The 17,066-nt window shown below is 34.3% G+C and overlaps 1 protein-coding gene across 6 annotated transcripts; it reads left to right on the top strand.

Annotated features, from left to right (window-relative positions):
• The first annotated feature begins 3,640 nt into the window (after positions 1–3,640).
• On the top strand, positions 3,641–16,852 carry LOC129253487 (nicotinamide/nicotinic acid mononucleotide adenylyltransferase 3). Of its 6 annotated transcripts, none has more exons than XR_008583719.1 (8): positions 3,641–3,731; positions 3,871–4,025; positions 4,123–4,280; positions 4,342–4,581; positions 4,656–4,757; positions 4,824–4,975; positions 7,023–7,159; positions 10,971–11,083. XR_008583719.1 is itself a non-coding variant. In XM_054891884.1 (8 exons), exons 2-8 carry the CDS (start codon positions 3,911–3,913, stop codon positions 16,296–16,298), a joined length of 1,200 nt encoding a protein of 399 aa, XP_054747859.1. In that variant the 5' UTR covers positions 3,641–3,731; positions 3,891–3,910; the 3' UTR covers positions 16,299–16,852. The 6 variants fall into 6 exon arrangements, 3 of the variants coding, with proteins under 3 accessions (XP_054747859.1, XP_054747860.1, XP_054747858.1); XR_008583720.1 differs by lacking the exon at positions 10,971–11,083 and adding an exon at positions 10,773–10,843 and having other exon boundaries at positions 7,029–7,159; XR_008583718.1 differs by lacking the exon at positions 10,971–11,083 and adding an exon at positions 10,773–10,843.
• The last annotated feature ends 214 nt before the right edge of the window (positions 16,853–17,066 follow it).

Raw genomic sequence — 17,066 nt, 5'->3', positions numbered from 1 at the left:
CTCATATTTTTTTCATACCGTGGGCCTTATATATCGTTTCTTAAGGGGTTAGTCTACTTTGTCACTTTAAAATTTTTCAATTTTTTTTGTTTGCATAATTTGAAAGTATATATATCCAGAAATATTGTGTAAAAATTTTAAGAAAATCCGAGCACTCTAACTATTTTTTTTTTACCTGAACATCATTTCGTCTACCTGCGCGTATAGCGTGCATTAAAAACTTTAAACGCGTTTTTCTCAAAACAACGTTTTCAAAATCTAGCTCCACTGTATCTCAAAAACTAATCAACCGATTTTCATAAAATTTGGATCACCTATTCTAGACATAATTTGCACCAAATTGACGCTCGGGGGTTTTGAAATTTTAAATTTTTACTATATATTTTTTTTAAATATGCGAAAAAAAAAACCGTTCTATCAAAAATTTTCCATTTTTATCAGCCATTTTTTTTGTCTTCATTAAAACCTAATATCCGAGGGTCATTTTGTAGCCAGTATCTTACTGAATCTGAAACATTTTGATTTTTTTGTTTCAGACAAGCCGTTCTTGAGTTCTGATGGAGCTGCCTCACCAACCCATGTTTGAGACGTTACGCTTCACTGCTATTTTTTTACTAAAAATACTATAAAATTGAATAAAAAAAAATTTATTTCTGAATTTTAAGACTTTATTTAATAAATCAAACAAATTTTATATTACTATCATTTATAGTTTTCTCAAAAAAAAAATCACGAATATAGCCTTTTTTTCGAGTCTCCAAAGTAGACTGACCCCTTAAGGAGTAAACTCCAACAGACTGAAAGTATATATCTTCTACTTGGTAACGATTTTAAGTTTAGTAACGCACACCTTGCTTTATATGAAGGAATCGGATCAATAAAGTTCAAGAATCTGAGTGCAAAAGGAAGAAATTTCTTTTGAATGCATTCAAGTCTATTGATGTGGCACTGATGATAAATAAAGACGGCATATTCCAGCTTGGATTGTATGTGTGAAGTAAATAGTGACTTTGCCAATATACTCTCACACATTCGAAAATGGAATAACAAGTGTATTCAATCTCTCAATTTAACAGATGTTTAAACTTGCCGTATAATTTAAATAGCTGACCATAAATCTTCTGAATAAATTTTCGCCTTACAAAAATTCTGCTGCAATTAAATGGTGAATAAAATTCATAAAAACTGTGAAGTATTGCAATTCTTAGAACTAAGCAAAAGTTCTTCATGTTCGTATGAAATATGAATCCTTTGTCATTTCGAAGCAATGATTAATATAAAAAAAATATAATGTACAGAAATATACATTTTTACAAAGAAAATTAAATGACAATTTTACTAATAGAGGTTTCACTCAACATTTTTTTTTCAACGTCTTCCGTTTTTCTCTTTTTCTATAGAATTTGATTATTGCAGCTCTTTTAGTGAGGCGAGAATTTTAATTTGCTTTTTTGACGACCGTATCTTAACGTGTGGCCTAGATATAATGTGACAACTAATTTTTTTATAAAAAATAAAACAAATATGAAAAAATAAACTCAGTTTTCTACTTTAATTATGGGAATGGAATAGAAAATTTAAAAGCATATTTAAATATATTGCTTCGCTATCTTGCCGAAAATTGCTGAATGTACTCTAATGGATCCACATTATTTAAATCTCTTCCTATTAATCCCTACTCCTACTACTACTATTTTTACCTTACTTTCCTTTTAATACTTTCTCCAACTTATACTTCTTTACTACTATCTGTAATTTTAATTTTAATTTTGATTTTACTGTTAATCCTTTTATGTAAACTATTCTTAAGGTCAATCATTGTAAAAATAACCTATGGTTGTATGTTTTGACTTTAATAATAAATAAATAAATAAATAAATAAATAAAGTTATTACTCTAAATATTAAAAAAAAATCATACCTATTTCGGTAAAATTCGATGAGTTAAATTAAAAGCATGATTAATATTTTGAAATGTCTCACAGTTTTCGAGATATAATCTTTAAAGAAGCTTGCTTACAATTATGAAGTTTTATGATGCAAATACAATAATCAGTGAAGAGAATAATGCGTTCTGAGCATTCCGCTTGCTCTTTTGGCTCGCATTCGACAACCAAATGAAACTAATTTTTACCATAACACATACAGGCAGGTTGTGGAACCCGAGTGAAAGTGAAATTTAGGGGTTATGAAAAACGAATTATTTGTTTATATTTGAACTCGTTTTTGATTCACAGTCGAAATTAACCAAAGTAATACATTTTTAATAAAACCACAAACACTAATGCCTCTACTAAATTTACGGTTATATTAATAGAAAGAGAATACTAGAAAAGAAGTATTTAACAGAAAGACTCTACGCGACCATTTCAATCCTTTAGATTTGCTAGTTCAATTATTCTAACAAAAAATTTAATAGGTTCGTCCTCTACTATCGGGTCAATAAAATACGTTGGCGCTTCCTATTTAAAAGAAGCATCCATCCCTGCACCACGGTGATTGGGATCCACAAAATTTCTTCTCTCATTCTTATAAATAATTTTAAATTTACTCACGTTTTTGCCTCAGTCGAATTCCTAATTTAGTGTGTATTGCAAATTCATAAATTTAAATTGAAGTAAAAACTAACCTACCGGTTTCTTTTAAACAAGGCGAATCCATTAAAGGTGGTATCGGCAAATCAGCTGATTTTTTTCTTTCGCCGTGTCCATGTGGTTGTCAGTCCAAAGTGAAAAAAGCGAATATATTCTTTGTTTTCTCCTTTGTCAATACTTTTCTTTGACAATCAAAAGTACAAACTATTTTTGTTGGTCTAGTACCACCCCTTTAATGAATACACCTTCCTTGTAAATTTGTTTTTTAGAATAGCAAATTCACTCGGAATTGAGAATAACGAATTCACAATGGCATAATACTCCACAAAATTAATCTACCCGTTCACATATGGCAGATTAGCTCCAAAATTGACAATCAGCTATCAATACTGCTCTGAAAGGTTTTTCTTCATAGAAATTACTTTGATGGAATATTTTGGAGTTTTTGGTTTGTTTAATTATTATTAACGATATGACGAAAAGATAAGGAGAAGGAATAGCTAATTTAATTGCGCAATTGGCTCTAGTAATAAACCGTTAGAATAAATCCGTAAACGACATTTACTGAGTTTTCAAAAAATTATAGCAGGAATACGCATTCGAAATTCGATAATACATTTTATATTAAGTAATAAGACGACCAAGCGCTTACGGACACACGCTTTTTTCTGTTATATGAATGCATAGTTAATTAGAAATTTAGTATGGGTAATCTCGCGTTTTAATTACGGATTGCGAGTTAAGCACAAAAAAAAAAGATAATCTACTTATATGTGAACGTATTATTACAGAACCTGCATGATAAGCGTTTTGATTTAACTTCAAGATGGGTGCCAGAAAATCCGTCAAATAAGCGTCAAACAGTTTGTCAAACAGGAAAATACCCCATACACTACGCCAATAGTTTGATCAAACCGGAATTGTTGCATAGTTTGGCAGGCCGATTGTTTGGTGTATTTCGCGCTTTAGAGTAATCTTATCTATGCTCTGCGCCAGCAGGTGTCGCCTGGGCATTCCTCTTTTTTCCTTCCCACATTTTCGTAAATATTGAATTATTTCGGCCGCAGTGGGACGGTACTAAAATTAAAATTTAGTTTGTCTTTTATACAATAAATAACATTTTAGAGCAGTTAAAACAGTAAGTATTAGTTGGTAATTTTTTGTTTCATTGGAAGAACGGACATATCCAATCTTTTAAACATCAATTCTGCTGATGCAATTTTATTTGTTTATTTTGCGATTGTCAAATTGCACTTATTAAACATACATACTTTTAGTTTTTATTTTCTTTTATAAGGATTACATAAAAAATACATAATGTCGACACTAATTGAAGACGAACAAATGAACAATCAGCGACTTTTGCCACGGATAGCCTTAATAGCTTGTGGCTCCTTCAGTCCGCCGACTCCAATGCATTTTCGCATGTTCGGTAAGATCGCCAAGTTGTGAAATTCAATAAAATAATGACAGAGTACAGTATATATGTATATGTATATTATTGATTTATCAATAATTGCGTTTTGTAGAAATTGCGCGTGATTATTTCACTACCCAACGTACACATCTTGTGGTTGGCGGCATCGTATCTCCCACTCATGATTCATATCAGAAAAAAGGACTTGTTGCGGGCACACATCGATTTGCTATGCTGAAGTTGGCGTTACAATCATCAACATGGATAAGGGTAAAAATATTATTTTGAAAAATACTACTGCACGTCTACAGTTGTTTGTTTATTTTATAAGGCATCAAACTGGGAAATTGAACAATCGGAGTGGTCGCGCACGCTCTCCGTTTTGCAGTATCATCAAAACTATATGAATAACTATGTCAACTCACCGCCAGATAATGAGATTAATGGTGCGTTACCTGGTTGGTTGCCGCCGAGTTTACGTGAGCGGCAGGACGGTGTGCAACTGAAACTGTTGTGCGGTGCCGACTTGTTGGAATCGTTTGCAGTGCCAGGCCTGTGGGCAGATAAAGATGTAAATAAATTATATAAACTGTATAGAATTAAACAAAATCGATGTAAAGTCTTAAATGTAAACTTTATCTATAGATCGAAGACATTGTGGGCAATCATGGTCTTGTGGTGATCACACGCTATGGCGCTAATCCCGAAAAATTCATTTTCGAATCAGATTTGTTGACCAAATACCAAGTAAATCTTAACCAATTGTATGCTCTTATTTTTTCTGAATATTTGTTATTTATTTGTCCTTTAAAGAAAAATATTACATTGATCACGAATTGGGTGCCGAACGAAGTCAGTTCTACAATGATACGTCGTCTTATATCACGCGGACAGTCTGTAAAATATTTGCTCGATGATAGGATTATCGATTACATTCAAATGCAAGGGCTATTCAACTGTAAAACGTAAGATACTATGATTTACTAAGCGTTAAGTGCATGGCTTTGTAGTTAAGTATTTAAGTATTTAAGGAGTGGCTGCAGTAAACGTACGCAATTAACTAATTTAATCGATGCAAACCAGCAAAGTGTAAAATTTTTCAAGCTTTATGTGTCACCCAATATTTGTTTGGCTAACTCGGAACTCGTTAAGGGGGGACCCTCATTTATCGGGTCAAAAAAATCGATTTTTTGGAAATAATTTTAATCTATTCTACAACTATTTAAGAATATACTTTCAAAATTTCAAGTCGATATCTGTATTTTTGAAGGAGTGACAAAATTTTTAACAGGACGCGACGGGTGGCCTGATCGCCTGTATCCAAAACTTTAAACGCGTTTTTCTCGAAACATCATTTTTCGATTTTGTGTACACAATTGAGAACGCTGTATTGAACCAATCAGGCTTTACAATAGCTCATTTTAAAGATAATTAAATTGTTTTCAATGTGACATTAAGTGTTTAAAAAAAAAAAAAGATTTTCATATTTTTTTGTAATTTTAAAGTCAATTTTTATGCATGAAAAATCACTTTTAACATAAAACTGGGTAAAAAATATCAATTTCGACATTTTTTTTTAAATCAAAATGTCACATCGAAGGTATTATCCTAAAGTTTTAAAAAAAATTTGGTTTTTTTATTTCAGAAAAAAATTCAGAGCGCTAGAATGTACACAGATAGAATGAGGTGCCATGGACGAGGTGTATATTTCCATACTTAAAATGTTTTTTTTCTTCTCCGAAAATTTTTGTAGACAGTCAAGACATTTATTAAAGTACTTTATGAATTACAAAACGTTTGAAGTTATTTTACCTGAGAAAAAAATTCCCAAAAATGATGCATTTTTCGACCGTCTAAATGAGGGTCCCCCCTTAAGGGCTTGATATTTTAAATATTAAGCAATTAAGGGCTTAGGGGTAGTCAGAGGCCCGAAAAAATGATGATTTTCAAAAATTTTTTTTTTTTGCTAGTTAATTGCTTTATTTTACAAAAATAAAAACATTAATACATCATGTTTCGACTTGACTTTAGAAAAAAAAAAATAATTGTAAAAGCTATCGCAGTTTGTGTGGAACCCGTTTCTCCAGAAGTCCCTTGCGGTGATCACCACAAGTCCTTGGAGATTCATCTAAAATCTATCGGTCAAGAGAAATTAGTTTTATTAATAGATAATCTTGTGCCTGAACGAAGCTTTTTTTAACTAAAAATATGGCGGCCTCAGGAAATATTTTTTTTGTTTTTCGAGAAAAAAACCGACAATTATTTAAAAAAATCGAAATATTTGAAAAAAAAGTTTCGATCAGGCACTTGTTTTTTATGTTTTTCAAAAGCAGTATGTATACATTTTATTGAAATCTACCAAGCGGTTTTTAAGTTACAGTGATCACCAGTTCAAAAACATAGTTTTGAGAAAAACGCATTTAAAGTCTTGCTATCGATTTAAGTAGCGCCCTTTGTTTATTGCTGAATAACTCGAAAAGTATTTGTCGAATTCACTTCAAACTTCCACACAATATTTTTAAGATATTATACGTTAAGAAAGTGCTAAAAAATTAATTTTTTTGAGAATTCTGACTACCCTAACCCCTTAATTTGATTTATTATCTTAGTCAATTGCGTACGGTATTGGAAACCATAAATCACTTACTTTATTTACAATATCCTTAAGGTAATTAAAGAAATTTTTCGCATGAGCCTCGTGGATACGTACAGTGATTTTATCATAATTTTCCATCACGAAAAACTACATTAGTGAAAAATATCATAAAGAACTGTTTAGGTTTTAATAAAATTGAAAAATTGTATAGTATTTTAATGTAATTTTGTAAAATATTTCAAAATTATCTTAATTTTCGCGAATAAGCCCGTTAAGCTTTAAAATCATTGCATCAAAACATATTAACAAAAAAAAAAATAGTTCCAATTTTTTAAATAATTTGAGCCAATTTAAAACGGTAATAATCACTCATTACATTAAATTCTGTCTACTTACCTTTTTTTGCGCTAACTAAGCTTTAGGTGACCTAGCACAGCCACAAATAGTGGTCACACTTATAAAAGTCACAGTTCTAAACATTATTGTATGCGCGTAAAATCAACAGGGCCAACACAGCAACACGTCAAAATTGAATGGAAACTTTTCATGGAGTGTGAGTTGCAATTATTTAAGATATTGTTCCACATTCTTAAAATTATATGTACTAACATCCGTATAAACGTACTAATTTAAATGCATGGTAATGATAAATCGTTAGCATTTATAAAATCATTGTGCGCCTCCATATATCTGCATGCAAAACTAATGTTTCGTTTATGATATAAAATATGTAATATTTAAAATTGGCAATTCGGTAGTGGTAATCAGTTTTTAGGTACTACTTTATAAAGTGATACTAGGTGAAGTAAAAAGTTCTGAGTGTTTACCACTAGATGCCCTAAGTGAGCTACATCTCATGATGTATTCGCTGGATGGGATCATACTATACAGTAATTAATAGGTGACACTACCCTTCACTCCAAGTTCTTTGACAGTTTTGTATTTGGTGAAACCAGTTGTGTGTTACAACGTTCCAAAATAAAAGAAGGAAGTGCCAAACTCGGTGCGGAGCGAACTATGTATATATGTATACGCAAGCGCATTTTAATAAGATCTAATTGGGACTCAATATTCATTTTTAGAATTAAACTCTCAGATAATGAGAGCTATAGCTTGCAACATCAGACGGACGGACGGAAATTTAGTCTTAATATGAATAAGTGGACTGGGATTTATCCGATTACCATAATATTAGTTTGGAGAAAGAGAAATCCATTATCTTTTTGGAAGATGGCTGTAGTGATCGATATCTCGTAAAGTATCGATCAAACTGTTTAAAGTTTATGCTCGTTGTCAAGGTGACATTTGACACTAAACAATTTGTTTGCTATTTTTTTGTTTGCTTCATTCAGTTGTGAATTACAGGGCGTCAACAATGAAAGTCAATAATGGGAAAATTCAGTACATTTTACAGTTTTTCTTTGATAAAGACGAAAGCAAGACAGGCTGCTGAATGAGTGAATTGTGAGTGGTGTTAATGGTGGCAATATTGTAATAGTCAATTACGTGCAATTTTGGTTTCGTCGATTCCGTTCACACATTTTTGATGTTAAGGGGTTACATACGTCCAGCAGCGCCAAAAACGTTAAAAGAAAAACTTTTTTTAGAAGGGATAACAATTGAAATAAATATAAAAGGATTGTATACATTGTTTATTAGTATTTAAACTTTATAAAAAATTATTTAAATTTTTCTTTACAAAAATTAGTATAGAAAAAATCACGTGACCAAAAGTACAATGAAAAAAAAGTTGCTCCACGGTCTGCATTATTTCCCCTTAAAATGTTGATGGATCTGTAAAAAAAATTCTTGTAAAATAAAGTTGTAGTTATAGTCTGTGAGCCGAATTTTTTATTTCGAAACATTTTGCAATTTATAGCTTTTTAAAAAAAGTGTGTATTTAACGTCATAAATGTTAAAAAAAAAAATGTACGCAAAAAAATGAATTTGAAAATAATGAAATGAAATGAGGTGTTTACCAAGTGTATGCAAGTTTTTTTTAATTTTATCCGGGTACACCCAGGCCTCGCCCATTTTATTAAATTTTATTTAGTCGTATTTATTATTTTTTTGTGTTCATTATTTGCACCAAATTTTCTTTCTTCCTGTACATATAACGTTGATTTCTGTTTTGAAAACTACCGTTATATGGCAGATGTGTTTATTAATGGAATTTATTAATTTTTGCTGGAGCTATCATACGCAAGGACGAACGAGACACGGATGAGATCCAGGACAGAGCACAACTACAATTACTTAACCAGACAGTTTTTAGACAAGCATTAAACGGCATTGCTCGGAAATCTCTTATAACCTTCCTAAACTCCTAACCTTGCTTTTTAACTTCTATATCTCTAAATTCCCCCAGCCACCAGAGTGAGCATGGTCTCCCACGCCGATGACGGCACGATAATGGCTTCGGGCAATGAGATTCATGGCCTGTGCGCCATGGTAAACGACTACCTCGCCTGCTTGTCTCGCTTCTTCACTGCGAGGAACCTACACTTTTCCCCACCAAGTTCACGGTGACCCTCTTCATCACCTGGACAAAGGAAGTCAAACTGCAACTTAACGAAAAAGTCGACGACACAACAATTCCGACTGTTAATGACCCGAAAATCTTGGGAGTTACCTTCGACAGTTTGCTCTCCTTCTCAGCGCATACAACCGCTATTGTCACTAAAGTCCAAAATCGCAACAAGGTCCTCAAATCGCTTGCCGGCAGCACTTGGGGCAAAGGCAAAGAAATGTTGCTATCGATATTTAAGGCAATAGGCCGGCGGGTTTAAACTATACTGCGCCTGTCTGGTCGCCTGGAACCAGTGATTCGCAATGGACGAAGCTACAGACTTGTCAAAACACTGTCATTAGGACTGCGACAGGATGTCTTTTGATGCCCCCACTTCAGCATCTACACGACGAGGCCCATATGCTCCCTGTAAACTGCTCAGTAAGCAGTTCCTGTTAGGGTGTTACCGCAGGTCCCACCCATGCAGGCAATTGCTTGAGCTTGAGCCACCTCTCAGGCACGTCAGGAGGCACCTCCTCCATTACGCGAACGAGATACAGGACAAAACAGACCGACAACTACTGGATCGGACAGTGTACAGACAGACAATTAACGACATTCATCGGGAGACTTCTACCACCTTCTTAAGCTCTCGACCCCCGAATGCCGTCATTGGAGTCCAACCACCACCCATTGCAGACGAAGAGCTCCAGCCTCCCCGAGAGTCTCGCGTAATACTCAACATACAAGTATGCCCGGCATGTGAATGCGAGCGGAGCTCGATGCCAACCAGCTATTCATATGCCCCCTTGAATCCACTTACCTCCCACAATTCGTCAAACCTGGGACCCAATCCATCGAAACAACTTCTTTCCTGGGCATACCGTTAGATGATGACGATCGGTGACTACACCGTACTGGCAGGGCTTGATGAACTGCTACTACAAAAACAACAACGAACGCACGAACAGACGTTTCTCATCATTCTGAGCATGGGGCATTTTTGTATATTTATGACTATATTTATCTTGATTATCTCGATTGCTTTATGCCGACTCCACACAACCGTTACGCTATCAAAAATAGGTATAATAGCCTTGGGCACAGTTGCGTGAGTATATAAACTGTTGGGAACCATTTGCGTAAGGATTATTATAACTATAGGCCTTTTCTATTCGCCACTGCTCTGTTCGCTATCTCACTGCTCGGATTACTTGACCAAAAATTTGCATGTGAAAGCAACAACAAAGTTATCGAGCAAGATTCGCCGCTAGCGAGTATGGTTGCACCTCATAAAACTAGTAGAACTCGCTATTTTACAAAAAAAATCTAATTTTAGGCAGTTCTATTCCAGTGCTGCCAAGATATCTTTATTTATACCATTTGCTTCATCTATTCGCCACTTGCTAACGCTTGGCGAAAAGAAGAGGCCTTATATTAATTTTATCGTCGAAATAAATGAAAAAATTTTGAGACATTTTTACTTCACCTAATATAATAAGCCTTAACAAATGTAGCAGTGTTTATAAAATATTTAACTACTTCTTCGCTTTTTCCATGTTGAATACAACTAATTTTTTTAAACTTTAACATACCCTTTGAAAACTAAACGACTTATTATAATATTTCTTTGCTTTTGGCACCTTATTGGATTTAGTAAGTATATGATTGGACAAATTCGTTTACCAACATTCCCACTAAAATATAATAACTTATATTTAAATCGAGTTAATACTAACCCCAGCTCATCCGTCAATAATTCGCCGTCTGATGAGGAAGACGATGAAGACGACAAGACGGAAAGGGCTGAACATATGGATGAGAGCGATTATTCCATTAAAAATATTTTGAATAGTTTCAATATAGATAATCGTAAGCCGCCAAGTTTGAATGTCTTTTGTTGCGGCGACAGTGAGGCCAACGCAGCAGCAAAGAAGTTATTACCGAGTCGCAATGGGCCAGGGCAAGTAGTGCAAGTGATAACGACTGAATCGGGTACCAAAATATCAACGGAGGTGGTGGACCATACAAGTGGCGGAAATGACGAGGTAAATTTCAAAGAAATATTATATATAAATATTATTAACTTAATTTCATAAAAAATATGAGGGTTGATGAATATCGGAAGCGATTAATGGAAGCTGCTTAACCCCTTCCGGTATGATTTAATAATGAAAAAAAGTGCATGAAATAACCATTTTACTTATTTAACTTGTTTCATTTTTTTTATATTACATTTAACTTGTCTCACTTTATAATTCTTACATATTCTTAATTAATATTCAGTTTTATATATTTTTAAATTATATTAAAAACGGTTAAATTAAGCAAAACTTTAATAAGGTACATATATAGTTAATAGCCATCAAGTGTGTGGTACTTTTAAGGAGGTAGTATGGTTAATTCGGTGTAAAACAAGCATATTTTTCGAAATTTTTTTTGTCGACACAGTTGATTTATTCAAAATTTTAAAATTACTTCATTATAAAGTCATATTTAAAGAATATTGTGTGAAATTTTCATTGATTTTTATGAAGAAATGAGTTGGTGGCAGCGAATCTTCGCGGACGTCTCATAAAAAAGTTGTCCCTCAGAACTCATTACTGGATCAACTAAAATCAAAAAACCAAATTGATTTCATCAGCTAATAAAGTTTCGCAGGTAACAACGTCGAATTTTTTTTTTTTTTTTTTTTAATTTTTTAAAGCGCTTTGAAGTCAAAACACCGATTTTTCATAAAAAAACTTGAAAACTTTGTTGTTTTAAAATATGACAAAATTTAAAAAAAAAACTCGACGTCATTACCTCGTGAATAAAGTAAAGAAACAAAAAAACCAAATTTGAAAAGAATCGGTGCAGTAGATATGAATCTGCAGTGGACACCGACCGTAAAAAAGGCAAGTGTGAGTAAAACGCGTTTAAAGATTTGTGAAGATTTTTACAGCGTGAAATCCGGTTGGAGAGGTAGATACTTAATCCTTTGTGTCTTTGTCAATTTTACTCTAATGCACTTCAAACTTTCACACAATAATCTTAAGATGTTATAGAATAACTTAAAAAAAAAAAAAAAAAATGAAAAAAAAAAAAATACCATACTACCCCCTTAAGAGCACTTTGGTAAGTGTAAAGGAATCCTGCATTGTTTACACTGCCAGTCACTTCTAATTTTATTCTTGTAACACACACGCCATCTCTTAGTAGGCTTTCTTTTATTCTGAGTTGAAGGAATGTATTCTGGAATATGTCCCATCGTTTGGCCTGCAACCTAGCCGGGGTGTCCCCACATGAAGGACGTCCACGGGCATTATAATCCGGTAGTGTAACTTTTTGTAGGATTTGTTCTGCTATGTCCAGTCGAAAGCTCCCAATTCCGAAATTGTTGGTGTTATTGATTTTGTTATATAAAACATATGAATTGTAGAGTGCAATGTCAAACATGTAGAAAAATATTTTCTTATATCCTTTCATATATTTTCGCATAACCGGAAAACACGCCAACTGTTGATCATTTTTGTCGACACCTCCCATTCCGTTAAACAACTTGGTTTTAAAACATTCTCTATCTTTCCTCTTTCTCTTTATTCCCATATCCACGATGTCAGCATTACAATGTTTGCTGCTTAGTATATACTGTGGGCAAAAAGTAAGGTGAATTTATTTGTCGAACTTCGCGGGATTAAAATTTCGCTCTAGTTATTTTTTTCATGAGTTGGCAGCACTGTTAATAACATCTGGGCCAACTTTCATGTGAACGTCATTATCAGTAATATATTTACGCTTGTGTTTACCAAACGACCAAGAGTGCATTTTTCGATTTTTACAATGTCTGATTTGATTGAGCAGAGAAGTGCCATCAAATTTTGTTTGCGGAATGAAATTTCGGCTGCGGAAACGTTTAGCATGTTGCAGAAGGCATTTGGTGATTCGACCATGTCGCAGAAAAATGTTTATAAGGGTACAAAGACTTCAAAGAGGGTCGAGAACGGGTTGATGACTTGGAGCGCTCCGGACGACCATCGACGTCAACAGATGACCAACACGTCAATAAAGTGAAGGAGTTAGTGCTCAAAAATCGTCGGTTGACTGTTAAAGACCTTACTGATATGATCGGAATATCAGAAGGATCTGTGAAAGCCATTTTGAAAGACCATTTGGGCCTACGAAAAGTCAAATCTCGTTTGGTACCGGACTCTCAATTTCTTGGAAAAAAGTCGTCGCTTTGATGTGTGTGAAACAATGCTTTCAGACTATCAGGACAAGCTCAATTGCATCATTACGGGAGATGAGACTTGGATTTATGCTTACGACCCTGAAACAACCGACCAATCAAGCGAATATCGTGCCAAAGGCGAGGCCAGACCGAAAAGAGCACGTCAAAGTCGTTCAAAAATAAAGGTCATGATGACAGTTTTTTTCGATTTACGTGGTGTGGTGCACTATGAATTCCTTCCACCTGGCCAAACTGTTAATAAGGAATATTATTTGAGCGTTATGCGTCGTTTACGCGAAGCAATTCGTCTAAAAAGACTAGAATTATGGGCCAACAACTCTTGGTTTTTGCATCACGATAATGCACCGTCTCACACTGCACTCGTTCTTCGTGACCATTTCGCCAAAAATTCCACGCATATCGTTCCGCAACCACCGTATTCGCCTGATTTGGCTCCGTGTTACTTCTGGCTATTCCCAAAACTCAAGAGACCACTCCGGGGAACGCGTTTCGAGTCGATTGAGGAGATAAAAGCTGAATCGAAGATGATGGCTATACCGGAAATGGACTATTTGGCATGTTTCGGGGATTGGAAAAATCGTTGGCATAAGTGTATTTCATCGAGAGGGGACTATTTTGAAGGGGGTGAAATTGATTTACAAAAATAAATAAAGATTTTTCATTTTACAACCAAATTCACCTTACTTTTTGCCCACAGTATATACACTCCTTTTGTCACACCATCTCAAACTCGACTGGAGAGACTTCGAACTTCTTATCTCAGTTTTGATTTTGAAAGTTCCTTTGGCATGTTTTTCCTGTTTTTTCTTACGGTGCCGACGGTGTTTGTATTGTTTTTCATCAAATTTAGGAGCAAATTTGGAGATTAATACTAATTATCCAAATGTATAGTGTATCCTTTTCCTAATACCATACATGGGTTTTTTCGCTGTAGTCGTCGGGTCAGGCTTTCGGTGTTGAGAAGTTTGAGAGCTTTCTCATTTATAATAACATCTAAGACCGCGGGTATGTTGAGGTCACGATGAATATCTGTATTCCGAACGTACCAAGGTGCGTTGACAATGAATTTCATTTTGAGGTCGTTGGGTAATGTTGATATTATTTTGGCTGGCACAGCCCCAAATTTGTGCACCGTAAGACCACATTGGTTTCATAATTTGATTGTATGCCATTATTTTGTAATATATGAAAAGTCTTGCATTTCGTCCAATGCGTCAGTTCATTTTTACTATTTTCAAATTTTCATCGTTTCGTTTTATTTTTATTTGCTCGTAGCTATAGCTTAGCATTGAGGATTAGACCAAGTCATTTGACAGTGTTTGCATATAGAATTGGAGCTCTTAGTTGGGTGATGGTTTGCTTTTTTATTAGTAAAATTCACTTCAATTGATTTGTTACTGTTTAATTTGATTCGCCAAGTTTTCGTACATTTTTCTACTGCGTCTATAGCGGTTTGAAGTTTAGCTGCCACTTCTTCGGCGTTTTTTTTTCTGTTGCGAGGACTGCTGTGTCATCAGCAAAGGTGGGTGGCGATCATAGTGCTTGAAGGTAATGGTATATCTTTAAAAAAAGATACACAGAAGGTAAAGAAAGGGCACAAGGAAGCTTGCGGCACACCAGCGTTTATTTTCTCTACTTTGGAATGCACATTGCCTTGTTTTACACGAAAATAGCGTTCAGTTATATAAGATTTCGTAAAGGCACTGCATTGAAGTGAAATGCATGAGTTCAATTTATTGATAAGGCCTTAACCTTGCAGAATGCTTGCATCACCTCCACGAAAATTGCCGCGCATACGTTTTTCTTTTCGAACGATTTTTGAAATTCATCTTTAGTTCTGTGCACCTGGTGCCTTTTTGCCATTTAGTTGCTTGATTTCTTTTTTCAGCTCGTTTAGAGTTATGTGTCGGATTAGAGGGTTTCTGGATTTAAAAAGCAATATAAGTCATCGCATTGATTCTTGTTCGGTTGAAAGGTGTTGGATAGATGCTTTGCAAATGTTACCGCCCAGGTGTCATTTGCATTTTTCACTGTCGGGAGGTGACAATTTGGTCTCTTAAAATATTTTGTGCATTTGCAAAGAGAGTTGTGGTTTTTGTTATTAGCTGTTAATTCAGATAAGTATCGATTAATTTACTATTTTTTAAGTTATTTATTTCTCTTTGTTGTTGTTGTAGCAGCATTAACGTTCCCTATACGGGTCGTTCCGGTAACATAGAACCGACTGTCATGGGAACAATTTATTTCTCGTCTTAGTTCCTGAATTGCTTTGCTAAGAGTGGTTTTATGATATATCCAGGGAACCGTGTGTATTGCCATTTTTGGCGAAGTTGTCTTTTCCTTGCCATGAGTTGGTTTATTTCTCTGGGATAGTTAGATCTGATTACTTTTTTTTTTTAAATACGTGTGCCACGCCGCTTGTTGGATTTCTTGTGTAAACTTGAAAACTTCTTCTCGTTGTTCTTCGGTTGTGATCGAGCAGTCATTATGTGTATTGCCTTGGAGGACTTTTGTAAAGAATTTCCAATTTGTGTGTTCATTGTAAAGGGTTGACGGTTGGTCTTTTTCGGCAACTGCTGCGCTGATTATTAGTTATATTGGGGAATGATCTGAGCTGAGATCGGAGCCTTCACTGATTTGATCATAGTTTTGTGATATTTGTTATGACGAAAAAGTCGATATATGTAGTATGGGATTTTGTTGGCATCTGTTGGTCATGTGGTCTCTCATACTTTGATCAAAAAATGTTAATCAGAAAATAATTATTAAATTTTGATTTCATACTTATTTAATCCATAGCCATAAGCTTCGTGTGTGGTGATTTCATTTTATGCTTTGACACTCATAAATAATATATTTTTCAAATATAATGTATACTAAATGTGAATGTATTCTGTTTATATTTTCTAGTCTGTTGCTAAAAAGAAAAAAACAGCTCCGGTGAATGTTTAAACTCGGCGATAGAAAGTCGTCCTTGACCCTAGGAAAATTCGTAGAAATGGTGATGCTATCCAACAAAGGCTGTAACGAGTATATTTTGGACTTTGAGTACTTTCTGGAAATTAATTCAATACTTAAGAAAAACTTATTGTAGTAAAGTAATTTGGACTTGCTTACGCTTATCTGAAATCAATTTTCCGTTATTAGTGTGCGCTGCGATTGTTTTTAAATTGTAAACCCTGCAAAAATGCTTATTTGCTTAATTCTGTGTATGTATGTATATTAAAATGTTATAAGAGCTATTTAATGCATAAGTTATGTATGTATGTATATAAAGCAATGCGCATAAACAGTTTGTAAGCTATTTTCCTTTTTATTGCAAATCTCTTTAAGCATAAACTAGTTTATTTGCAAAAGCGCACGTACACCAGGTGCAATATTCCGAATTTATTTCTTGCTAAACTGACATTCTGCGATACAAACATAAATAATAAATATAAGCACATACAAAATGTAAAATAAAATATTTTGGCATTGGCAAATAAATAAAAAAATAATAATAATAAAAAAAAATCTGTATTCCTAAAGCCGTTTGTTACGCTTGGGAATTTAGCGCAAAGTGTATTCTCAATGGGTTTGTTGCTTCGCCGATGTAAGCGGTGAAAAGCGCCAGAATAAACATTTAAACAATTGTTGCTTAATTGCTTTTTAACTATGCGCACAAAAGCGCACTTCTTTCGAGCACATCTCGGCGCACTTTTGGTAGCTTATGAGCGTTAG

This window comes from Anastrepha obliqua, chromosome 1, assembly GCF_027943255.1.
Source record: "Anastrepha obliqua isolate idAnaObli1 chromosome 1, idAnaObli1_1.0, whole genome shotgun sequence".
Lineage (NCBI taxonomy): Eukaryota > Metazoa > Arthropoda > Insecta > Diptera > Tephritidae > Anastrepha > Anastrepha obliqua.
The sequence above is the reverse complement of the archived record's forward strand: the minus strand, read 5'-3'. Positions and strand labels throughout refer to the sequence as shown.